This window comes from Penicillium macrosclerotiorum (genome assembly GCF_028827735.1).
Source record: "Penicillium macrosclerotiorum strain IBT 26536 chromosome Unknown utg000007l_segment0_segment0, whole genome shotgun sequence".
Taxonomy (NCBI): Eukaryota; Fungi; Ascomycota; class Eurotiomycetes; order Eurotiales; family Aspergillaceae; genus Penicillium; species Penicillium macrosclerotiorum.
This window is the reverse complement of record NW_026643086.1, coordinates 3167597-3191911: the sequence shown is the minus strand read 5'-3', so window position 1 is coordinate 3191911 and position 24315 is coordinate 3167597. Positions and strand designations below refer to the sequence as shown.

The 24315-nt window shown below is 50.0% G+C and overlaps 9 protein-coding genes across 9 annotated transcripts; 5 read left to right on the top strand and 4 right to left on the bottom strand.

Annotated features, from left to right (window-relative positions):
* Positions 1–1511: 1511 nt before the first annotated feature.
* On the bottom strand, positions 1512–4987 carry pmcC (putative calcium transporting ATPase (Pmc1); the record flags this gene model as incomplete). Its single annotated transcript, XM_057079697.1, has 8 exons — positions 1512–1545; positions 1608–2027; positions 2078–2217; positions 2267–2667; positions 2728–3594; positions 3653–3795; positions 3865–4286; positions 4349–4987. The coding sequence occupies 8 exons, from the start codon at positions 4985–4987 to the stop codon at positions 1512–1514; spliced, it is 3066 nt and encodes a 1021-aa protein (XP_056932367.1).
* Positions 4988–6362: 1375 nt separating this feature from the next.
* N7462_007978 (M20 family metallo-hydrolase) lies at positions 6363–7998 on the top strand (the record flags this gene model as incomplete). Its single annotated transcript, XM_057079696.1, has 3 exons — positions 6363–6607; positions 6686–7000; positions 7059–7998. The coding sequence occupies 3 exons, from the start codon at positions 6363–6365 to the stop codon at positions 7996–7998; spliced, it is 1500 nt and encodes a 499-aa protein (XP_056932366.1).
* A 501-nt stretch (positions 7999–8499) lies between these two features.
* Positions 8500–9251, bottom strand: N7462_007977 (40S ribosomal protein eS10; the record flags this gene model as incomplete). The annotated part of the gene is made up of 5 exons (XM_057079695.1): positions 8500–8700; positions 8776–8846; positions 8958–9007; positions 9067–9101; positions 9243–9251. 5 exons carry the CDS (start codon positions 9249–9251, stop codon positions 8500–8502), a joined length of 366 nt encoding a protein of 121 aa, XP_056932365.1.
* Positions 9252–9396: 145 nt separating this feature from the next.
* Positions 9397–10320, top strand: N7462_007976 (telomere maintenance SDE2 family protein; the record flags this gene model as incomplete). Its single annotated transcript, XM_057079694.1, has 1 exon — positions 9397–10320. One exon carries the CDS (start codon positions 9397–9399, stop codon positions 10318–10320), a length of 924 nt encoding a protein of 307 aa, XP_056932364.1.
* Positions 10321–11745: 1425 nt separating this feature from the next.
* N7462_007975 (uncharacterized protein) lies at positions 11746–13742 on the top strand (the record flags this gene model as incomplete). Its single annotated transcript, XM_057079693.1, has 2 exons — positions 11746–12226; positions 12286–13742. The coding sequence occupies 2 exons, from the start codon at positions 11746–11748 to the stop codon at positions 13740–13742; spliced, it is 1938 nt and encodes a 645-aa protein (XP_056932363.1).
* A 495-nt stretch (positions 13743–14237) lies between these two features.
* Positions 14238–15859, top strand: N7462_007974 (uncharacterized protein; the record flags this gene model as incomplete). Its single annotated transcript, XM_057079692.1, has 6 exons — positions 14238–14375; positions 14436–14952; positions 15026–15231; positions 15286–15365; positions 15426–15593; positions 15649–15859. Coding segments are annotated over 6 exons (1320 nt in total), but the record flags the coding sequence as incomplete, so codon positions are not given.
* A 324-nt stretch (positions 15860–16183) lies between these two features.
* Positions 16184–19777, bottom strand: N7462_007973 (leucine--tRNA ligase CDC60; the record flags this gene model as incomplete). Its single annotated transcript, XM_057079691.1, has 5 exons — positions 16184–16795; positions 16853–17051; positions 17106–18970; positions 19015–19611; positions 19673–19777. The coding sequence occupies 5 exons, from the start codon at positions 19775–19777 to the stop codon at positions 16184–16186; spliced, it is 3378 nt and encodes a 1125-aa protein (XP_056932361.1).
* Positions 19778–20297: 520 nt separating this feature from the next.
* Positions 20298–21188, top strand: N7462_007972 (mitochondrial 54S ribosomal protein mL61; the record flags this gene model as incomplete). The annotated part of the gene is made up of 2 exons (XM_057079690.1): positions 20298–20336; positions 20607–21188. The coding sequence occupies 2 exons, from the start codon at positions 20298–20300 to the stop codon at positions 21186–21188; spliced, it is 621 nt and encodes a 206-aa protein (XP_056932360.1).
* Positions 21189–21799: 611 nt separating this feature from the next.
* Positions 21800–23011, bottom strand: N7462_007971 (rhomboid family protein; the record flags this gene model as incomplete). Its single annotated transcript, XM_057079689.1, has 2 exons — positions 21800–22529; positions 22620–23011. 2 exons carry the CDS (start codon positions 23009–23011, stop codon positions 21800–21802), a joined length of 1122 nt encoding a protein of 373 aa, XP_056932359.1.
* Between the last annotated feature and the right edge of the window lie 1304 nt (positions 23012–24315).

The following is a 24315-nucleotide window of genomic DNA, read 5'->3' as shown; positions in this document are numbered from 1 at the left end:
ACGTAATCGCCACCTGCTGATTTGCATCCATCGTCATTCGTGCACCTCGACCCATACTCTCCCGGAAGAACCAAGGTACGTATTCTCTTGGAAAGACTGTATAAATAAGTGGTGCAAATGAAATCGGAGCGATACGCCTGACAAATCGCATCGTCATCGCATGAATCGGGTGGGCCACCAGGGGCCGCAGCGCATCTTCCACCCACACAGCTCTTGTCGTAGCATTCTTCATTTCGAGAACTTTGTTCCTCATACACACGGTAGTGTGAACATTTTTGGCATCCTCACCGCAGAAAAGGTTACTGTCGCAAGGACTATCCTACGAACAATCTTGATTCTCTTGCCGGAAGCCTTCAATACAGGTACGCGATATCAGATCGCACCTATCCGTGAGACACTGATGGTTGTATGTACACGTTGCGTCTTCTTAAACCTAGCTCACACATTTGTCGGTGCTTTTATCTAGAACCAATTCTTTGGACATGCGGGATATATTACCCCGAGGAATTCAAAGGCGCATTGGCTTCCGATAGCAGGGGTTCGCGATCGTACGGGTAATACGGGTAACTTAGATGGCCTTGTGCTAGAATAGAAGAGGTTAAGAACAGAAGAGAATTTCCGAAGTGTAAAAAGCGCATATCGGCGTCTTCCAAAGGTTTGCCGTGGTATTGAGACCTGATAGAAAGCGCCGAAGGTTAAGAACCGAGATATTGCTTGTTGTGAAAAGAAAAGAGATAAAGGAGACTTGCATAGCTTTATATGCTTTCATAAATAAAGGTGATAACCACGGGGTAACATCAATTGAAAGATCAATCGACAGAATTTTATGAAAATTAGAAGCGAATATCTGTGTAGAGTAGTACAATGTCCAAGGTTTTGATATTTCAACATAGGCCCATCGACCTACTTGTCCCAATCTACACCGGGGTCAGTACTAAAGAGAAGATCTGGGTGTCGTGATTCAGGCCTCGACGCTCGATCAAACCATCCTACAGGAGCCACCGACTCCACTACGAAATCTTGCGATGTTATATGCTGATCTCCTCTGACCCACAGGGGGAAATATGACCCGACCAATAGGGCTGTATCTTTTCTTTTTAGGCGATACGAGGACCGAGCACTTGAGGTATTCATTCACAGAAGATCGCGCAAGTCCATAGCTATATAGAGCGGCTTTTACATACTAGCTTATTAGTAAGAAATGGCCAGGAGTCAGAACTGAAAAGTGGTCGCCGATCAATGAATCAAGTTTCCTGATCATATCGAGTTTTCTCGGCGAAGTGATACATAGACAGCAGTAAGGGAATACACATTGGGTTTGCGAAGATTCCAGTAAGCTCTCTCAAATATTCTCACAGTAGCCCTCACTTTTATCTTAATTGATATCTGCGGACTCTTCATCCGCAACCCGCCCTCGGCCACATTTAAATCTCATAATGACTGCTTGAACACAACGCTTTGCCCTCAGTATTACCCATTTATACGATTTGCCGACCAACAAAAATACGAACTTAGTTCGCGTGGTACAGACACCCAACATTACCTCTACATATCGGTCGGGAATAAGCTTCAATACCGCCGCCCAAGGAACACAAAATATTGCGAACCCGAGTGAGACACCCCATTGCCAACCTGAAAGCCTTGTCACGCCAAATGCTGTGCCACCGACAAAGATGATCAGTATCTGACCGCCAACCATAATTAGATTGATCACGAAGAACCATCTGTTTTTGTGTATACCCTCGAAGATGTTGAATTTGTTATCAAGCCGTCTACAGTTGAATTCGTTGAAGATCTGCATCCAAACGAAAGTGTTGAAAATAATCGTGTCTCGTTGCAGCATTTCAGCATGATTGGATCTATCAAAGTTGAATATCGAATGTCCAGCAAAGTAGAGCGCGAAGCAGATTGCAAGCTTATAGATCGATTGGCCCAGTATCATTTTCCACATTATAACTGTGAAAAGGGGGGCATTGCGGGGTGTTGGGGGGCGTTGGAGGATATCTGATGTCGGAGGATCGGTTGCTCTTGTTCAATTAGTTTCCAAAAATATCATACGAAGTTGGTACGAGCGTACAGAGCTAGCGCGGCGAAGGTGTCCATGATAAGATTCAGCCAGAGCAACTGAACGGCTTTGAATACGCTCTCATTTTTGCTGCTGTAAATCGCCGTTATCACTGTAAGGATGACTGCCGTAATGTTGACGGTAATTTGGAACTACTATGTCAATTTATAGCTTAAAATCAAATTGTTCCTGGAGGCCTACCTGTAAAAACCTGGCCACAGCATCATTCACAGCCCTTCCCCATGCAATCGCTGTCACGATAGACTTGAAGTTATCATCCAAAAGAACTATCGAGCTCGCCTCTTTAGCAACCTCAGTTCCACTTAACCCCATGGAAAATCCAACATCCGCGGCTTTCAATGCTGGCCCATCATTCGTCCCGTCCCCTGTCACAGCGACAATCCCTCCAAGGCGCTTGAGCTGTTTTACCAGGAGCTCCTTGTCATCCGGTGATGAGCGCGCAAGTACTTGTAATTTGGGAATAATCAAGGCTAGCTCATCCATTCCCAGCCTCCGTAGTTCGGGCCCCTCCATCGCGATCCCATCATCTGTCTTGATGCCGCATGATTTGGCGACTGCGAGCGCAGTATTTATGTTGTCGCCTGTGGTTTTTTTAGTAGGTTTACATGTTTGGCATCCACAAAACAGAGAGCAAAACAAACCTGTAACCATTTTGACCTGAACTCCGGCCGAATTGCATTTATGGATCGCTTCCGAAACCTCAGGTCTTAGTGGATCGTGGATCCCGAATGCTCCAATCCACGTCAGTCCCCTGAAGACCTCATCAAAGCTACATCGGCGATCATGGCTCGCCGCTGACCAATTTGTTAAATCCTTGTACGCAATTCCTATTGTCCGTAGTGAGGCTCGCGCATAATTGTCTATTCTTTCCGATATCAAGCGGCGGTCATTGGGTGACATCAGAACAGTAGCTAATGCCTCTTTCTCTGGACCTGGCGAGATCATATGAGAGGCAGCAGTGAGGAGAAACTCCGGTGCGCCCTTAACAAGAAATCGATATCCTGACTGTTGTGGTTGGCCATATATAACGGCCATTGTCTTGCGTGCTGAGTCGAAGGGATAGACTTGCACGATATGGCTAGTTGCTTGAATTTCAGAAAGGTCCATTCCAAGATCCCGATGTGCTAGCTGGAGAAGAGCAACTTCAGTCTTGTTGCCAATGAACTTCTTGTCGTTACCTTGTTGCTCTTCGAAGGCGGTTGTATTCAGTGCAAGGCTGTGGACTAGTATTTCTTTGAATGAAGACGAGAAATTGCTCAAGGTCTTTGATATCGAGACGGATGTATCAGTGTTCTCTAACGGCATCTTTCCAAATGTCTGGTTTGAGCCAAAGAGCCCCGCCACGACAGCCATCTTGTTCTGGGTAAGGGTTCCGGTTTTATCAGAACATATCACAGTTGCATTTCCCATTGTCTCACAGGCCCTTAATAGTCGAACAAGATTATTCTCTTTTAACATTCGGCCAGTGGCAAATGCCAATGCTAGTGTTACAGCAAGTGGTAGACCCTCTAGTCATTTATCAGTAAGATCATTCAAAAGGCACGGAGAGTATGGGGCATTACAGACCAGGGATCGCCACTACAATCACCGTGACAGCAACAATCAAGATATCCATGAAGTGCTGGCCTTTCATCGCCGGTGTCTCATCGTTCCCAGAGAGTTGCGCCAGGAAGCGAATAAATAAGACAGTGAATAACAACAGAGCCGATCTATTTCATGAGGGACACCGCTATTATCATATCATTCACCAACAGAGGAGAGGGGATGGGAGGAAATACCCGAGTCCAAACCACCCAATCCAGTTTGCCAACCGCGAAAGCTTCACTTGTAATGGCGTTGGATCTGTCTCGGTTCCTAATGAGACCATGATCCGGCCATATGATGAATGGGCCCCGACGCTTGTAACCAGATATTTCCCTAACCCCTCGAGAACCTTGGTACCTGATATAATGAAAGGGTCTAGGTCTTCTCTTGACCCAGCAGCATCCCAAGCTTTAAACCCAGTACACTTCTCGACGTGGTCGGACTCGCCGGTCGCAAGGGACTCATCGCATTTAATCTGATGACTCGTAATAACAACTCCATCGGCCGGAGCTGCATCACCCAGCTCGAGACAAACTACATCGCCAACAGTGAGGTCACTGATATTCATCTGAATCGTCCTCCCGGATCGAATGACCTTCACTTCGCGATCGAGTTGCTACAAAGTATCGTCAGCAACTCATATATCAACCTCGTATCGGAGATGAAGAGGATACGCACGCGTTTATTTAATCTCCCAAATTGCCTCTGCTTCTGCCAATCGTTCCCGGCAGTTACAGAAACAACAAGAAATATAGCGACGCAGACTGCCACACCCTCGATCCAGTCCACCTGAGATTGCCCAGACGCAGCCTCGTATATACCAAGGGAGAGCGAGACAATCGCAGCGATTGTAAGTAGGATAATGATTTTATCATTGTAAGCATCCCAGAGAAGTTTAACGAACGTCTTCTTCTTGGCTTCAGGGAGTGCATTCGTGCCAAAGACTCGGTGTCGATCCGCAAATAGAGTCGCCGTTCCGCTGGGTTCAACTGTCCTATTTGGACGTTGTAGTGATTTAGACGATGTTCCCGTTGTTCTGGAGTATGCAGCCTGTCTCGCCTCTTGTATTGTTGCATAGCGGGGCAGAACCGTTTCGTTCGCTGGTAATCCAGCAATGAGATCAGTCTGGAGTCCATATTCTAGACCATGCGGTCCACCCAAGGCAAAAAACACCTCAAGGGACTTTGGATTGAGTAATTTATTCAGCTGCCCGGGGGAGAACGCAAATTTGTTGTCGCGAACGTGGAAGTCCTCTTCAAAGTGGGGATCCGGGGCGAGAGCCTCAAGCCAAGCTTCCTTTTCGTCTTTTTCTGACATTGACACTGCGATGTGGCTTCATAAGGGAAGTTGCCAATATGCCTCCAACAGTTTGTCTCTGGCACAATAGGACTTTAATTATCAAGTAACTTGAATCCTACATTTACATCATCAAGTCGTTGTCATCAATATCGTGGCTGTGTTATAATCTAGAAACTTTAAGTTGTGCTTCACTTTAGGGGCGACCCATATTTCTAGGCAGTATTGGAGCTATTGACATTGATAGCAAGAAAGCTAGCATGTCACCAGGTGATCCCATATTGGTCGAGCAGTTGACTCTGACGACACGATCGTATAATTTATTGTCGGGTGGTGCATTGCCTCGCTCAACCAGGGGCCGAAGTTCCATGGTTCGGTTGACACCTTGAACTTAAGGCACGAAGGGTCTTTTTTGAAGCCATTATACAGCCCTGTAGATAATTCCAAAAACTCTGCGATCATATATTAAGATAAGGTCAGCCGGGGGATTTCGATATATGAAGCTGTGTAGTTTCATTTTTTTTAATTATGGTGAGTAGTAATAATATTGTTCCTTTGTTATACCTCAGCTCATAGGAGTCAAGAATGTACAATTCACCAGTACAGTTTATTGGCTTAATATCACGTGTATAATATTACTTTAGGGATTCCTAGAAGTACTACTTGGATGATCCCTGAGGCTTTTTTTTGGGCCTATAGGGACGATAGATCTTACTCTCTCGAAAATGACATAACGTTGAGTCCCAAAAAGATCTGAGTACGTGGTTGTAGAACAAACCGCAGATGTTTTGGGAGATCTACAAAATGGCCAGCATAGCAAAAGATTATCCTTACTCGAGGACTGTCAGTCGATCACATTTAATTAATAAATCTCTGAAATCTTGCTAATGTATTACGGAAAATGAGGAATGCTTCAAGGAGCTTGAATAATCTAGTATGAAGAAAATTGACCAATAGCACCATGACAATTGTTACTAGGCATATCTCGCTTGCAAAGAGGAACAACGCAGATTCAGGGGCGACCAACACTTTCCTAGTGAATAAAGATATTATCTGAAGGGTGGGAGGAGGAATATAAATGGCACAAGAACCAAGTATTCAAACGAGCGAGTCCTCGGGGTCAGGTTCGGTGAGCGGATCAGGTGATTCAAGAATATTCATTGGCGAGCGCAGCCGGCGTAGAGGTATACTCAATTCTACTCAGTGATCAAAATGCGGCAAAGGGTGAGCACGAGAATGGAAGGAGAATGCCAAGAGTTTGTCGGACGTAGGTAAATTTAGGTGTATCGAGGTTATGGATGGCGGACTTTGTCCGCCTCTTTCCCCGCTCTCTTATCAACTGCAATTCCGAGGTCTTTTGTTTATAAACGCCTATATAAAAACAACCACTTTAACCATGGCGAGTCTCGAAATATTTCGCACGACCTTGAAAAAGCCATTCTTGAGACCTCCACATTTAAAGGTCGCTGGGCCCGCGTTCCGACGCAGTCACATCAACCTCTTTTCGACTTCAAGATACCAAGCCATGCTGACCTCAGAACTGTCCGAAGCTGAGGTATCAGCATTAAGAGCCAACAAGCAACGTTTGTCTGAGGATTTGCATCATTCCTGCCAATGGGGATTTGGTATTCGATGGGGAGAGTACGTATATCGTCATCTCTGTAGAGACCCCTTATGAGAGCATAGACAATGGGAATTGACATTTCATTTTTTTGACAGGGGAGCGACTGACACTGGAATGCAGCGCCTCGCCTTATCGGACGAGGACAAGAGTGTCCGAGACTGGTTCATTCAGACGATGAAGAGCTTAAAATGTGAAGTGACTGTTGACGAGATGGGTAACATCTTCGCTGTTCGTCCAGGGAGGCGAAAGGATGTTCCCGCAACTTTTATTGGTAGCCATCTTGATACCCAACCCACCGGAGGACGATATGACGGCATTTTGGGTGTTTTGTCTGGAGTAGAAGCAATCAAGAGGATGGACGAGATGGGTCTAGAAACAGAGGGGGGTGTCGGCGTCGTAAATTGGACCAAGTATGAAGGAATTCCTCTCCTTTTTTTTGTACTATATTGGCTGATTATGACTGAACAGTGAAGAAGGCGCCCGGTTCCCCATAAGCATGGTATCCTCCGGCGTATGGGCTGAGTGTATCCCGCTATCCAAGGCCCATGGCCTCAAAGAGGTTCCAACGGTAGCATCACTTCCGACAGCTAGTTCGGCTCCAGAAACTATGCAGACCGCGTTGCAAAAGATTGGCTATTTGGGGAGTGTCCCTTGTTCGTACAAGTCATCTCCAATGGCAGCACATTTCGAGCTCCACATTGAACAAGGTCCTCATTTGATTTCAGCTGGCCAACGGGTTGGGGTAGTCACAGCTGTCCAGGCTTATCGCTGGTTCCGGATCAACATTATCGGACGGGATACACATACAGGAACAACAGCCTTCGAGCATCGAGCAGACGCATTGTATGCCTTTTCGTGTATGATGGTTAAAGCACGAGAAGTTGCGAAAGCTCGAGGATGTCTGGCCAGCGTGGGCATTATCGAAGTGAAGCCAGGTAGTGTGAATACTGTCCCTGGACAAGTCAGCTTCAGCTTGGACATCCGAGGTCCAGAGACGTCTCTAGTTGCTGAAGTAGAAAAAGAGCTCCGCAATGAATTTGACGCCATTGCTGCGGAAGAGGGCGCGGGTATTGGCAAACCGTGCCGTGTTGAGTGGACACTTGACTTTGACTCACCTGCTGTGAAGTTCCATGAGGACTGCATCGATTGTGTCCAAGAATCGGCCTACGCTGTGGTTGCAGATGCTCCGGTTACAGACACCAAGACATTAGTCCGACCTATCGTGAGCGGTGCTGGGCATGACAGCGTCTTCACTTCGAAGCGCGTTCCAACCAGTATGATTTTTGTGCCGTGCAAGGATGGCTTGAGCCACCACCCGGAGGAGTTCTGTTCGGCGGACGATTGCGCAACCGGTGCGTCCGTTATTCTGCAGGCGGTGGTGCGGTATGATCGGAAGAGATTCGCATAGGCTGTAGAGTGATATACATCAATGATGTCGATGTGCCTGAGTTGCATAGTACTAGAAAAATGAAATATAAAACCATCGCGTTGAACTACAATGGAGCTACGAGAAAAGGTCACAAATTGCACTGAGTCATGAGTTTGCCATTGAGCCTAGCTACATCATAAAGCCAGCGACATGATTTAAACTTTTTTGTTTTTCCCGTATCCCAAGTCTCAGTAACAAGGGGCGGTATGAAGATGTCCCAGATATCAGCCCCTTTCGGAGTCGCGTTTCCGGACACCTACTCGGGACCGAACAATGGTGACATCAGTCCCTAGGGAAGACCGAGCAATGGATGACAGGACACCAAGGCATCAAATCCCTTACTGGGGAGCGCCACGGCCACGGCCGAAGCCACCACGGAAGGAAGGAGCGAACTCGCCGGGGGCACTGCCCTCCTTGCCCTCCTGCTCGCGGCGGCGGTAGCCGCCCTCACGGGGAGCACGGGGACGGCGCTCACGGTCCTCACCGCCGAGCATGCCGCGGGGGGGGAGCGTGGGAGCGCTGCTGCTTGATGTGGGTGGCGGGGACAACCTCGGCGGGGAGGTGCAGCCACTCGCGCAGGTAGTCAAGACCCTCGGGGGTGAGGGTGTAGTAGTAGTACTGCCACGAGAAGCGGGTCTTGACGTAGCCGCGGGAGGTCAGGGACTGGCAAGCCTTGATGACCTATTTAGAAGAAAAACCGCATCCATTAGCCAAACACTCATGACAGTCGAGTCTCACTGGTTGGAGTCGCCTTACATAGAGGTTCTTGGTGTCGATGTCATTGTGCTTGGGAAGGTTGAAGTCCTTCTTGGCCACGAGCACACCCTCTAAAGGTCCAAGTCAGTCAAAGTGTCCAAAAGTGTTCGAATGGCGGCGAGCGCATCAATGAGAACCGCGCTTAGGCAGGCTTAAGCGTCGATGAGGTGCCGGTCACATACCGCGGAAGAGGTACTCGTGGATCTTCTTGCGGTCGTCCTTAGGGATAAGCCTACAGCATCATCAGTAACGTGATCGAATAGAACAAAGAGTCATAGCAGTAAATCTTACATTGTCGCGAGTTCCTGGTGCAATTCGTGGAATCGCTTTGACAAGGCCAGAGAAAGATGGGTGATTTAAGGATGGGAGGAAGAGTGGAGCTTCGCGGCGAGAAAAGTGCGATATTCCTTTTCGGGCCACTCGCTAGGGTTGATGCCCTAATCAAAGTTCTGGTACATACAAGTCACATGATCCATAGTCACATGGTACGTTTGACGCCGTGTGACTGAGTCATCATTACCTAGTCACATGACCCAATCATCGGCCCCATCGCCATCTTATCTTTGTGCTCGCCGTTCAGTAACAGTCTTGGTCAATCAACCTGCCAACACGTCATCCAAAATGTGTTCCCCGAACGTGAATGTCCTGCTCTCATCCTTCCCGGGTCTCGCACTGCCATCGACCCTTGCATTCTCGCTACCTTCCACATCCACTATTTCAGATCTGACGGACAAAGTCGCGACATATCTTCCATCGTCTCTCTCCCTCCAGCGCCTCATCCTCACCACAACCAACAACAAACAAGTCACACCCTCTACAGCTCCTCTCCGATCTCTCATTTCATACAACGATGAATCTTCCACCTCAGTCCTGTTGCCTCTACGCCTCTCGGTACCACTATGTGGAGGCAAAGGTGGTTTCGGATCCCAGCTTCGTGCTGCCGGTGGCCGAATGTCAAGCAAGCGAAAGCGCAACCAGGGTGATAACAATAGCTCAAGTCGCAATCTCGATGGCCGCCGTTTGCGCACGGTCCATGAAGCGAAGGCGCTCGCAGAATATCTTGCCGTCAAGCCGGAGATGGATAAAAAGGAGAAAGAGGAGCGCCGTCGCCGATGGCAAGCTGTAGTTGAGATGGCCGAGAAACGTCAGGACGAAATCAAGAATGGCGGCGGCAAGCAAAAAATCGACGGTCAGTGGATGGACGATAAAGAGGAAATGAATGAGAAGGCACGAGAGGCCGTTCTTGCTGCGATCAAGGATGGCGATTGGACGGATAGTCTCCGCGATGCGATTCTGGGAGGCTCGAGTACCAGCGCGAGTGAAGGCAGTGAGAACGCCTCTTCTTCTAGTTCCGATGAAGATGAAGATGATGAGGGTCAAGAGGCTGGAGCGTCTTCCAGTGCTGCCGGGCCTTCTGTGCCTGCACAAAAGCCTGCGCCCAGACGATTCATCGGTTTTGACGACGATGATGAATTTATGAGTGATTCAGAAGATGAGGAGGTTGAAGAGCCTGAAAGTAAAGGCAAGGGCAAAGCTCGTGCTTAAATAACAAAAATTGGGATTTTGATGGTTGATGACGGCGTTCATATCCCACGGAGTCTACTGGTGCATTCAATTCTCAGCGAGCGTTTCTTTTATTTTCAATAAGTTATTTCTACAATGGCCGCCTACTAGGTCTATGTCCTTTAATATCAATAACCTTACATATGCCAAGTCCGGCCTCAACCCTACTTTCTCGACATTCCAGTCAGTCTCTCTTCTGCATTGTCTTCTCAGGCATCGAAATATCATATCCTGCACCAAAAGGATATCATTTTTTCTAAGAATCGATCTCTTATATCACCCCATTCAGATAGGAGAATGTCACGTATTCTCGCCATGCAAGACTTGATCGAAAATTCATCACCACCAGCTGTGCCCATCTTAAAGCCATATTGGATTAAGGCCATCTAGATTACATGAGCTCCATTAAATATTCAGAGTTCGCTGGAAGTATCCCCACTGTATAAAGTAAATTTCAGTAAATTTCATTGCCCGAAGGATCTATACTCTATTTGAACACTTCTCATTATGTAGGCAGTAGTAGTATGGCCAAAATAGATAGGCGTTGTGGCCATCAACGATTTCAATGGCCAGCTGCACTGCTCCTTCCATCTTCTGGGTTATCCCCCCGGTCCGAGCTATTCAAGTGAGTGGGAACAGATGACCTAGATGATTCTGCCGGCCTTTCTTGAATCTCACTTTTTTTTCTTCACGCGCTGCGGCTGCTGCACGAGCAGCTAGCACCTTTTCATGAAAGCAGTCGAGGCAGCAGAGTAATGGCCACGCTTGCGGACCTCCGGACCATAATTATTGTATATGGAGCGGTTCAGAATGGCAGGAAGAGGAAAGAAGAGGAAATATAAGGATGAGAGTTCAAGAAAAGACTGTGAGTTAGCCATATTAATCGGTAATTTGATTTGGGGCCAGGGATCTGTAGCTTTTGCAGTCTGCGTAAATCCCTAAGTTGCGCGGCTGAAGGGTGAGTGGGTCTCGAAATTCCAAAAACAACCAGACATCCCGATCTACGATGTCGCGAGATCGACATATTGCACAAGTCGAAGAAGTTAGAGGTGGCAGGCATATCCTAATGCTGCACGACAAAGTCCTGGCCCGATGGGTCCATCTATGAGCGCTCAAAAGTACACAGTACAACTCTATCCTTCACACCGCTCGTCACTCGTACAATGCCCATTAGTATCCTCGGTTGCGCATGAGACACAGTCTATCAAGTCGGAGAAAGCATGTTCTGAAGGTGGAAGTATGCACGATGTTGGACCTGGGGATATATTAACAACAAGGGAAACTCGCGAAGACCCACTTTGACATTAGGCACAAGGTGTACGGCGGCGTAGAGGAACCAGCCACGCTATCGATAAGACGTCCAGCAAAAAAAAAGCCCCGAAACTCCGCAATCTACACGCCCAAATCATGTTGCCTCGCGCTCGGGGCGCATTGTCAAGGGCCCTGCGACTCAATGGGTTGCGGTCGCACCCGAAGTCTTGTCCACATGAGCTGGCATACACCCTGCATCCCCTGTTTAGCTTCACGCAATCACCCTGGCCCTCCGCCCTGAGGTATCCTGTACCAAGCTCGCGTCACCATTTCTCAACAACGCGTTTTCAAAGACAGCAATCGAAACCCGATAATCTAACAGATCTCCTGCCAATATGCTGTCCAGGGTGTGGTGCATTCTCACAGACGATCGAGCCTGATGAGCCTGGATACTATAGTACCAAGCGGAAAGAGACCCGAAAGCTTTTGGCCTCGAAGGATATGCTCGCATATACCACAGATCTAGCAGGCGCCGAGAATGTTAAGTCGAAAGCAAATGCCTCTGAGGGAGACGTGCACGATACAATTGAAGCTATCGAACCCCTGGAGCAAGCAGGAGCTCCTCGTCCGATTCAGAGTAGGTGGTCCAATATGCCTACCCAATCTAAAATGACATTCGCTAATTTGCTACAAAAGGTGGCGCCTTGCTAGATGATTCTACGGAGCCAAGTTGTCATGGTCTTCAGCCGCAGGCACGGGTTTCTCATGTCTGTGATCGATGTCATGACTTGATACACCACAACAGAGCAATCGCTGCTCCAAAGCCCTCGGTCCATTCGATCCGAGATTTTGTGAATGAGTCCCCCTATAAAGACAACCGTATATACCATATCCTAGATGCTGCCGATTTCCCCATGTCCCTCATCCCACGCATTCACTGGGCACTCTTCGCTCAAGAACAGCGTTCGAAAAACCGCCGAGCTGCGAACGAGAAATACTCCCGAGGAAGAAAGCTGCCTACGATAAGCTTCATCATCACGAGATCAGATCTACTGGCTGCTACAAAGGAGCAAGTAGATTCAAAGATGGAATACGTGCGTTCCGTTCTTCGGACGGCATTGGGCAAGGCTGGAAAAGACGTCCGCCTGGGAAATGTGCATATGATAAGTGCACACCGCGGCTGGTGGACCAAGCAACTTAAGGAAGAGATCAAGGATCATGGCGGTGGTATCTGGGTGGTTGGTAAGGCTAATGTAGGGAAAAGCAGCTTTATCGAGGCCTGTTTTCCCAAGGACTCCCGAAGGCTGGAGAACGTTGCCGAATGGATTGAGCAACGGTTGCAAAACAATGAACAGCAGACCCCCGTCTTTGACCCCGATAGTCTCCTTCCTCCGGCGCCTCGCGAAGATCAGTTCCCCATTCTTCCAGTCGTGTCATCGTTGCCAGGAACCACCGTCTCACCTATCCGCATTCCATTCGGTCGTGGAAAGGGAGAGATGATTGACTTGCCCGGCTTGGAACGGAGCGAACTCGAGGATTTTGTCTGTGATGAGCACAAACGTGATCTAATCATGACCAAGCGTATCAAGCCAAAGCGTTGTATCATCAAACCTGGCCAGTCTCTTCTTCTCGGCGGAGGCCTTGTCCGAATCACAGCCACCAACCCAACAGATACAATTCTAGCCGCATGCTTCATTCCCATCGAAACCCATGTGACAAAGACCGAAAAGGCGATTGAAATGCAAACCGAGCAGCGACCCTATCCTGGCACAATCCTCATGAGACAAGGAACCGGTTTCTCGATGGCCTCGGCGGGAAACTTTGACTTGGAATGGGATACCACAGCATCCAATCTCCCCGCTACTGTCGCAAAAGCTGTCAAGGACAAGGGTATTCCTATTCCCACACTGCCATACCGCGTAATGTCTGCAGACATTCTGATTGAGGGCTGTGGCTGGATTGAGATTAGCATTCAGATCCGCACGAAGCGTAACCCGAATGCTCACTCGCCACAGTTCCCCCAAGTTGAGGTGGTTTCACCCAATGGGAAATATGTTGGGATTAGACCACCGATTGAATGCTGGAATTTTATCGCAGAAAAGCTCAAGGCGGACAAGCGCAAGAGGCCGCGCTCAAGATTCCGTTATAGTTGAGCTCTTGCAGGAACGGCTGCTTGTTTGAAATATGGGAGTACTGTACAGTAAGGCACATAGCATAGCGATTGGCGTTCTAGTAGGGAACCATATATACGTAAATTAATCTCCATTTCTTTTTGCACCTGCCATATCCTGTGTCATCATCATGAAAATGTAAGCGCCTCCCAAATTCATCATGTGCTGGAGTCCCGACGGTCCCCGCAAGTGGGGAACCTCCACCCAGGCTGGCCCCCTGCCCTGGGAGAAACGTAGGTACCTTGCTTCTTCCCATCATAATCACACCATCTTTCAGAAGCAAGACACAATCACGTTAAAGGGTCGATGGGTCTTGCTTGAGCTTTTGCCTCAGTAGCTCAGTTTCTCATTCTTTTATCAATTTTCGAACTTACCAGTGGGAGGAACAAACAGGCCACTTCGGCTCTGGGGGTAGCGACACCGCTTCTTTGGAAAGGTAACCAGAGTTCAACAATTAAGGCACCTCACGGGGCTAGCCTCATTCACATAATGCTTTCTTCGAGAGGTCTCAAAAATGTCCAGGAGCTGGGACAGCCCTGGCGTTTTAGTCCTACGCCCGATTATGACCCAGAGACAAATCCCAGTGGACTCATCTCCTTTGGCATGGCGGAGAATGTATGTATAAATACGTCAAATGAATGGTCACGTCTTTCAACGCCTTTAACTCTTTAGTAGAGGCCAATGAGAGAATACATTGTCGACTACATCAATGAAAAGGTAGTGTTTCGATTCTATCATCTTTACAATATATATCTCAAGACGAGATCACGATCTGATATCAATGGCCAGGTTTCTTTCACTACAGACTCAGTCAGCTATCGATCCAGTGCAAAATCAAGTGGACGACTTCCCGCCGCGGCAACGGCTCATTTGAATAATATCCTCGCCCCATATGTCCCAATTCAGCCTGATCATGTCTTCATTGCTGATTCCCCAACTTCACTGGGTAATATGCTAGGGTACAATCTAGCGGAGCGCGGCGAGGGCATTCTCGTCAGTCGACCGGTATATGGCCGCTTCGAGCTTGACTACGGCGTTGAAGCAGGCGTCGAAATCATCTACGCCGATACTACGACCGAGGAGGCATTCACTCTCTGTTCAGTGATGAAGTATGAACAAGCCTTGGCTGCTGCTACGGAGAGAGGTGTAAAGATTCGAGCTGTGCTTCTTGTTAACCCGCACAACCCTGTTGGTCAGTCCATCGCATCCGTGTTACTGAGGCATGTGATGAGATAAGTGATTAAATGTTGAGTTTCTTTCCCTAGGCCGCTGTTATCCAAGAAAAACTCTGGAGGCAATCGCCCAATTCTGCAATAAACATAAGCTTCACCTCATCAGCGATGAAGTCTACGCTTCCTGTGTTTTTGATACTGTCGACCCAAGCGCCGTCCCATTTACGTCGATTCTTTCTTTGGATTTAGAGAAACTGATAGATATCGAGCTCGTTCATGTGCTTTACGGCTTTAGCAAGGTATGAACATATTTCCCAGAGGCAACATTTTATTGACATCAGTTCCTTGGTTAGGATTTTGCCTCTGGCGGTCTCCATCTTGGATTCCTAGTGACTCAGAACGAGAGGCTCCGTCAAGGCTGCAAGATGATCTTGTGGGTAGTCAATGGAAAGACACCAGTCTTGATCGATATCGACTAATAGCTGAACTATAGGAGACTTCATGGAGCCTCGCAAGCGGCTATCACTATTGGCACAACCATTCTAGAGGATCCAGCTTTCGTGTCAAGCTTTATAGCTAAGACAAGAAGAAGTTTGGCAACAGGATATCAGTTAGTCACATCTACTCTGGAGAAAGAGGGCATAAACTATGCCAAGGGCGGGTAAGTCAGCTAGTTCATATCTGGGGTTGGGATACCATATTGATCAATGTCTTAGAAATGCGGGATTCTTCATTTACATTGATCTATCGCCCTTTCTCCCCGCAAATGGTCTGTCAGTTCGAGAGCAGGAGTTTGCTCTAGCGCAGAAGCTTCTTGATGCAGGTGTTTTCTTCCATCCTGGCGAGGAACATTCGAAGGATGCTGGCTGGTTTCGCTTCGTATTTTCTCACGAGGAAGCTACTCTCGAGGAAGGACTGCGAAGGTGAGATGAGCCCTTCTTTGGTGTGTTGAATTGTGACTGACTCTAGCACTCCCTGAAATACAGACTGTTGAGCGTCTTGAAACCAACGCAGATATCTGGATAAGTATACATCTTTCGTCTTTGAAGCAATAGTTACCGGGCCTTCGATCTTTATCTTATGGAATTTTGATTGAATTCGAAAGGATTTCAGTGGTCACGCAAACCCGAATCTAGAACCGTAACAAATGCATTTATTTCTTTTCTCCTAGCATAGGCTCATAAAACATCACTCTTTAATTTGACAAATAGGAAACTTCCATCTTTGTATCCTAAAACACACCGGATGCAATTACTCGGCGACCTCGATGTTGGAGAACACAAAGGTAGGCTGGCCAGGGACAGCGTTCTCGGCGTTCAGACCCTCACGAACCTCGCCAGAACCAAGGACCTCACCGGTCTTACCACCCTCATTCACCGCGATAACCTCGACCTCCTTGTACCCGGAGATACGCTTCAGAGCAGAGACCATCTCCTGCAACACGGCAAACTCGTCGAAGGGCAACTTGCGGTCAAAGACGGTGTCTGGGGCCTCGCGGCTCTGGACCAGGCGGCGCTTGAGAGTTTGCACGAAGGGCATGGCCTTCTTCATTTCGCCAAGCTTGCCAACCTTGGCGTTGAGCTCCTTGTCATTGATGGTGACGGTCAGGGCGTCGAAGGCGTCACGGACCAGGTCGATGTACTTCTCCTGCCAGGAGGGATACTTCTTGGCGGCGAAAATGGTCAGCTTCTTGGCCTTGCGCGGGTCGAAGCTGACGCCCTTGCCCTTGGACTGGCGCTTGGCGAGCTGGGCCTCGGAGGACAGGATAGCTGAGGAGGTGCCACGGATGTAGTTCTGGGCGGCAGTGAGCTCAACCTTGGGCTCGGCGACCTCGGGGAACTTGGCGAAGTGGATAGACTCGGTCTAGTAGTGAGTTAGATTGAAAGCAATAAGAAGTATGGGCAATCGGGAGAAGCTGACCTTCTTCAGGATCTCGATCCACACGTACTCGGCCCAGTGGGGGGCGATGGGAGCGAGCATGAGAGCCTGCAACTCGATGTAACGCAGGACCATATCGCGGTGCATGCCAATGCCAGCGGCGGTGGCAGCCTCACGGTAGGTATCGCGAGCGGCAGTGAAGTCATACAGACCAGACTTCAGACCAAGCTTGAAGTCGGTGCTAGGGGAAATTGTTAGTGACGGGAGTGGATATCAATTATACAATGAAACTTACTCCTGGTAGTGCTTCTGGGTCTCACGAACAAGGCTGTTAAGGTCGTTCTCAAACAGCTTATCCTGGAAAGCATCGGCGGGACCAGTGCGCAGGGAAGCATCTTTGGAAACCTCCTCGACCCAGTCCTTCAGGGTGTGCAGACGCAGAATGTTGCTGTTGGCCACGCTCTCATCGAAGTTGGCATCCTCGATGCTGTCACCAGCATCGGCGAAAGCGATACGGGTGGCATCGGCACCAAACTTGTCGACAGAATCCTTCAGGGTGAGGAAGTTACCGGTACTCTTACTCATCTTCTCACCGTTCAGCAGCAGGTGGCCGTTGGCACGGACACCACGGGGCCAGTACTCTGGGGGGAAGAGAGCAATGTGGATGTACAGGAAGAAGGTCAGGTGGTTCTGGATCAGATCTTTACCAGATACACGAACATCCAGAGGGTACCAGTACTCGAACTCGCGGCGCATCTGGAACAGGTCATCCTTGCTGATGCCACTCTTGGAGACCAGCTCATCGCTGATCTCACGGCGAGTGAAGATGTAGTCCCAAACTTCATCGATCATCTGGTCGGGCTTGATTGCGAGGCGACCAGGGGTTTTGCCGTAACGGTCGCCATGCAGGAGGTGTGCAATGGTGTAGTAGGCCTGGTAGATAGTAGAATCACTCAGGGACTCGACCAGGAAATGCTTGTCCCAAGGCAGCTTGGAACCAAGGCCGTAGGTTCTGGCGCAAGCCCAGCGATTAAGCCAGGACAGGTTCTTCTCGAAACCGTGCTTGGTCTCCACGGCGTAGGTGTTCAGCTTGTTGACGACGTGGTCCAGGGTATCCTGCTGCCACTTGGCGTCATTCTCACCGTAGTTCAGGAACCACTGGCCGAGATATGCGACTACACAGTCGTCACCACTGCGAGAAACAACCTTACCCATGGGGTCGGCGAAGGGGAACGCATCTCCGCTCTGGTAGAGTGCCTGACGAATCTTATCTTTGACAGTGCTGACGGGCTCACCCTTGTATTCACCGACGAGCATAGTACCCTTGTAGAAGCCCTCGGAGTAGGCCAGCTCCTTGGCCTGGGCGAGCGGGGTGACATCCTTAGGAGAGTTGATCTTCAGCTGCTTAACGAGAGCAGGGGCAGTCAGGTTTCCGTAGGTCGGGGTTTCAATAACGGGATGGATCTCCTTTTCGGCCCACTCCTTCTTAATCCCATAATAGTCGGCCTTCTTGATCAGGTCCATCAGGGTAGCATAGTCATCAGGGCTGTCCGAGGGCACGGAGGTGACCACACCAGTACCCTTGGAGGCCGAGACGCCATCCATGGGCAGAATATAGACACCCTCGGTATGGAAGGACAGAGGGGCATTGACGAGAGTACCCACAAAGTCAGATCCGGGGGCCTCAAAAATGAGTGGCAGCTGGTCCTGGGTCTTAGGGAAGTTGTCACTAGAGAAGAAGTGACCCTGGAAAGCCATATTCCAGGCAGCACGCTTGGTAACAACAACGTACTCCTTCTCCTTCAGCTTGAACAGACCGTAGTTGATTTTAGGGCCAACAAAGCAGTTGGTCTGACCGTACATGGTCTCAGGACGAAGAGTTGCGGGAACGAAGTAAACCTTGGCATCGTCCTCAATCTTGCCCTTGACGAGCTCAGCCACAGCAGGAGACCACTCCTTCACCTGCAACTTCAGAGCAGTGTACTCCTGGGGACCAATGCCCTCGCCCTCAGTGCGGTCGTGGTCCATGCAAGGCTGGCCGTCCTTCGGCGAGTAGATGGTGTAGCGGCTACCGTACTGAATCTTGCCCAGCTCGTGAAGACGGTTCATCTGCCAACGCACAAAGGTATCGTAATAGGGGTTGGCATCGGTGGTGACAAACTGTCTGCGCCAGTCGATACGGGCACCCATACTATCGAGATCACGGATGGCGAGCGGGGGAAGTGGTGAAGCCAGTGGTTAGCATCGGCGAATTTGTGGATATCTTCAAGAGGTACACCAATTGCCAGCATGATCTGGAACTGGTACTTCATCTTCACGGTCTTGGCCGCGGCCTTGCTCTTCTTACCCGAGAACTTCTCAGCCTGGTCCTTGACCTCCGGCTTGGTCTCCTGGGTAGGCGCAGCAGGGGCGCTGGACTCCTCATCTTCCTTGTAACCCTCAAAGTTCTGGCCGAACATGTTCACCTCATCCCGGAGCTTATCAGCACAGGCCTTGATAGGCATACCAGTGCAGTGGAAACCGAGCGGGAACAAAGCCCGCTTGCCCTCCATGCGAGCGAATCCGGTCATGAACTCAACCTTGCTGGCAGTGAAACTGTGACCGGCATGCAAAGTACCGTTCATGTAGGGATAGGCCATCGTACCGAAGAACTTGGGGTGCTTCTCACGCATCTCCGAGGCGGACATGGAGCCCTGAGGGATCTCCTCGAAAGAGGGAGCGTCGACCTCGAAGACCTTGTCCTGCTTCCATTTCGCCTGGTATTTCTTCTCAATTGCAATGAGGGTATCACGTTTCTCGGTCTACAGAAAGAATGGCTGTGTTAGCAATCATCAACAAGAAGAGAAAAAAACTTCGGGGAACGGCCCGAAGGAGGAGGAGGGGTAAGTCCACATTTTCGAGTTTCAGGGTGTTTTTTGAGCTGTTGCTCGGGTCGAGCGCAGCAGCGGACGCAGCAGCGGCTGCCATGATTTTTTCAGCAGGATTGTCCCTGATTGCAAGAATCCTGAGGGGCAAGGAAACAAAGATCGCGGGGTTATATAAATTCGGATTGTGCCAGTGAGTCAAAGGCGGTAAACGATTTGGTGCCCGTAACTGGCTGTAATCTTTGGCACGTGCCTATGTTGTACAGCACTGACTGTGGTAGTGACTGCGTAGGTTGAGAAGTTAAATAGAGAGCTAGAAGATTGGCTCAGGGCTCTCATGAATGTATATTCTAAATGAGGCTCTGTTCCATACACTGAGTGGTGATGTGCCACAAAACCCGGAGAATCAGTAGATTTATCACGTGATACATTATCACGGAGCAACTTTCAAACCGCAACAGTTTCCGCAGTCAAATTTCCCCAGATCCACGACTCCGCGCCCCAAACTCCGTGTGAAGCCATTGAGGAAGCTGGCTCTCTTCAAAGATCAATTTTCTCATTTCTAGCGGCCTCAATTTACTACTCGCTGCAGGGCCAGCCCCTGTGCGACATAATCTGCCATCATGGTGAACCTGTTCAAGCGGATGCGCAAGCTGAAGACTGTAAGTTATCAGGGAAGAGGAATCGCCCTCCTCAATCCACCTCCAATTGATTCTATTAAGAACGCATGGCCGCTAACTCAAGCTTTTGTGTCTCTACAGAGGGTAAATTCTCCCATTGTTCCCCATTCCTCGTCTCTCCGAATCTTCCATCCCCAACATCAACTCCAAGCCCTTCAAACCTTACCCTAGAAAACTTCCGACACCTAAGCACCAACCAAACCCCCTTTGAACCTGCCACAGCATATTCTAACACCCTTGCCCAATTTCCAGATGCTCGACATCCGAGTCGGCACCGGCGCCGCCATCCTTCCCAGCGTGGTCTCGGCCTCGAAAGAATTCCCCGCCGTCACCCGGCTGCACCTCACATACGCACGCAAGATCTACGGCGGCCATCAAGGCGCGCGGCATTTCTGGCGGCACTGCCTCCCGCGCCTGAAGTACCACAACCCGGGGGTGCGGATGAGCGTTCAACAGACGGATGAGCAGGACGGGCCGGCCGCACTGACGATTTACTTCGCGGAGCGGGTGGCCGCGACAGCGACGGCGATCGCGGGTGCGAAGCAGATCACCGACAAGCACGCACCGGCGCCAGAGAGCGGCGAGAAGACCGCCGTCGTGAACATCAAAAACCTTAGTTACCAGGAGATCTGGAGCCGGGTGCAGGCGTCGACGGGTGCAGAGGAAGTCAAGGCGACGGCAGAGGAGCAGGAGGAGCTGAAGAAATTGGAGGAGATGAAGGTGAAGGCTGTGAAGGACCGGGAGCGTATACAGGCCATGCGGCAGGCCAAGAAGGACCAGGAGCGGATGCTGGCTCAAGCCCGGGGTGAAGTGGAGCAGCTGAAGTCGACATAAACGGCTGTGTCCACTGTTATTTTTGAGGAATTGGTGAAGTTGGATGGAGGTGGATGGACTGGCTGCCTTGTCTCCATCGGCCTGGCCTATTTGTTTCTGTCCTGCTTCGTTGCGGACGAGGACAGAGGGGTCACCTGTAGCATACTAGCATCATTTTGTGTTCTAACTTTTTTCTACCCTCGCGGTCATGTATTTCTTGGGAATATCATTTCTACAATCTTCGAGAAAAGTTCACGGGACTGGTTCGGGAAGCTTTCGATTGCAGCGCGCTCGCTTGCGGGTGGTATAGAGCTAAAGAGACACTCAACGGTAAGAAAGAAAGAGAAAAAAGAAACACCAATGTCGGACATGCTTTCATGAACGAAGAAAAAAAGAAAAGAGAAAATGCAGAACGTTATGAAGTCACAGATTGAACTAGTTCATGGAAACCACACGGAAAACCGAGATCCAGAACCAAGTATGGAAGAAGATTTGTGCAATATACATCATGAGAAGGAAAAGATAGCAGAACCAAGGGGACAAGTCGGCTCAGCATACCAACTGGTGTCCGTCGTATAGTAAAAAAAAAATACCGTCTGTCCAAATGGTCAAAAAGCGCTGACGCACACCTTTCATGCGTTCTCCGGATTATAGCTAGTTTCTCCTAGCATGCTGTGCCCAGTAGGAGCTGACGGGGTAGGTGTGGTTGGCCGCTGATGGGAAGACGTAGAGGGTTCGGCTAATGTGGATGGGCTGGCATTGACACGGCCCGCAGCTGCTGCCTGTAGTCGTTGATCCAAAGCCTTCAGCGCCAGAGCACGTCTCCGCTCTGCTTCCTCCCGCTTGCCGGAGCCTCTTGCGCCTCCTCCGCGTTGGCTAAGAAGAGTGGGCAATCCGGCCTCGCCTCTTGCCATCACTTGCTGGTTCCCAGATGCAATGTCGTCCTCGGAGAAGGGCTTCAAAATCCTGACTGTAACTAGGAGTGCATAGATCTGATCGGCGACAAAGGAGATAGGGGGTTGCATCACGTCGGGGAAAAGGCAGGCGAAGGCAAAGGTCTCGCTCGCATCGCCCTTGATGCCGAGGCCATTGGTCGAGGTGCCGGTAAGGTCGGGCTGCTGCTTGTAGAAGCGGAGGTATGTCCAGCTGGTCAGGAGCCCCAGCCAGGCCAAGACAGCGGCGGTATCGGTTCCAATCACAATGCCACTAAGCGTGTTGAGGAGCAAGAACAGAGCGGGGAAGTGTTTCACGCGCATCTTCACGAGACCCTTGAAGATGGCAACGGTGTGTTCAGGGACCAGTTGCTTAAAAGCGACTAGGAAAGAGGCTTGGATCGCTACGCCGCCGCATATTTGGGTCAGACTGGAGGACAAAGAATTAGAAGTCAGCTCACACCACCCGCCAATGGACAGGAACCCTCTCAGACCCGTCGCGAGGGGATCAAAAACTTACGCTCGACTGGAAGATCCCGTCACAGCTCCCCAGATCAGATAGATTGGGATAATGACGACATTGGGAATCAGGGCGACCGCAGCGACAAATTTGCTGAATTCACGGGACCCCCACGCGCGCTCGAGATACTTGCCGCCATAGAAGATGGTGGCCGCGTTCAGGAGAACGGTGAAGATGTTTTGCTCAACAAAGGTGGACGAGAGGAGAGTCCAGGGGTAGTAGTAGAAGAAGGACGGAACGAGAGTGAGGTAGGGCACAATCGGAGTGACTTGAATGCTGCCGGCGGAGGTGTCAAGTTGGCGCCATCTGGCAATGTTGTAGAGCAGGGAAAGGGCGAGCAGGCTGATGAGCACGGCGCGAGTAGCAGGGGGGATGTTGACGCGGACGGGCATTTTGGCTCGCGGCGTACGCGAGACCGCAGGCTTGTCGACCAGAAGCCTGGATGTTGGGGGAGAAGAGGGCTTCCTCGGGGGCGGAAGTGAAGGTCTTGGCTTTCCGCTTCTCCCAGGCGGAGTGTCGCTGCACAAGGCTGCGCACACGCAGAGTGGGCTACCGACCCGACAGTACCTCGGACGCTCTATTTTACTGTCTTTCTGCTATTGTTACATATCGCCTTTTTGTTTATTGGATCGGTAGCTAACCTAGTTATTTTGTGGTTGCTACCATGGCATACGGAGAGATGTTTGTTATTGCTGATCATTATTGACACTTATACAAATTGAGTGATAATGTACGTGTTTTGATAGGACAAGAATCTTGGTGGGTTTTTTTTGGTATCATGGGTTATCTTCATGGGTAAAATAAAGTCCGGATGAGACTCGATCGAAGACGTATACGAGATAATAAACGAGAGATATATATAGGCTCGCTGAGTTCTGGAACAGGGACTCGCCCCTGCCCAGGTTGGTACCGTTGAAGTGTGGTACAAATAGAATAAACTATGCATTTCGAGAATGATTGATCTATGAATGGTCACTGAAAATAACAGCCCAGTGACCTCTAACTTGACTCTCACTTGATTACGGCCTTCCCTAGATCTCTGCCTATGTGAATATCATCTGTGATGGGCGTGGGCCAGGGGCCTAGACAGAGTGCCGGTCGATGGGATCGGGGGATCGGGGAGATGGGAGAAACGGAAATAGAGGAGTTAGGCGCCTGGTCCCGACTTGGCCCAAGCGATCCACAAGAATTGTGGATTTTGCCGTTCTGCAGCAGCGTGTGGCTGGGGCTCGGGCGCGTACACAACACCCTCGGGAGCGGGAAGGGACAGCCGTAAAGTGGATGGGCTTATGCGGTTCCCTCAAATCTCGGAAACGACACATGAGGATGACGCTCGACACGACGGCGGGGAATACGACAATGAATTGTGCTGGGGGGGGGAGGGGGGAAGAGAGAGAGGGAGAGTCATGGCTGTGCGCTGTGGGCCATGACCAGATCTGGTGCTGCTGGAAGACGCCCCAACAGGGGAGTGGGGCGAGTCTGTCTTCCTGTGGCCCTCTTGTGACTTTGTGGATGATGTGCAGTCTCGAGTTTCCCCCCAATCAACGTGGGCGATCCACTCCGGCACTAAGGACGTTAGCTTTGGAGGAAAGGGGGAGGCCCCAGTGGTGGCCAGCCCTGGCAGAGGCTGAACAGGGGGCGCAAGCAAGAGAGGGTAATTCCGATGCGCGACCGGATGGGTGTCTGGATATTCTGA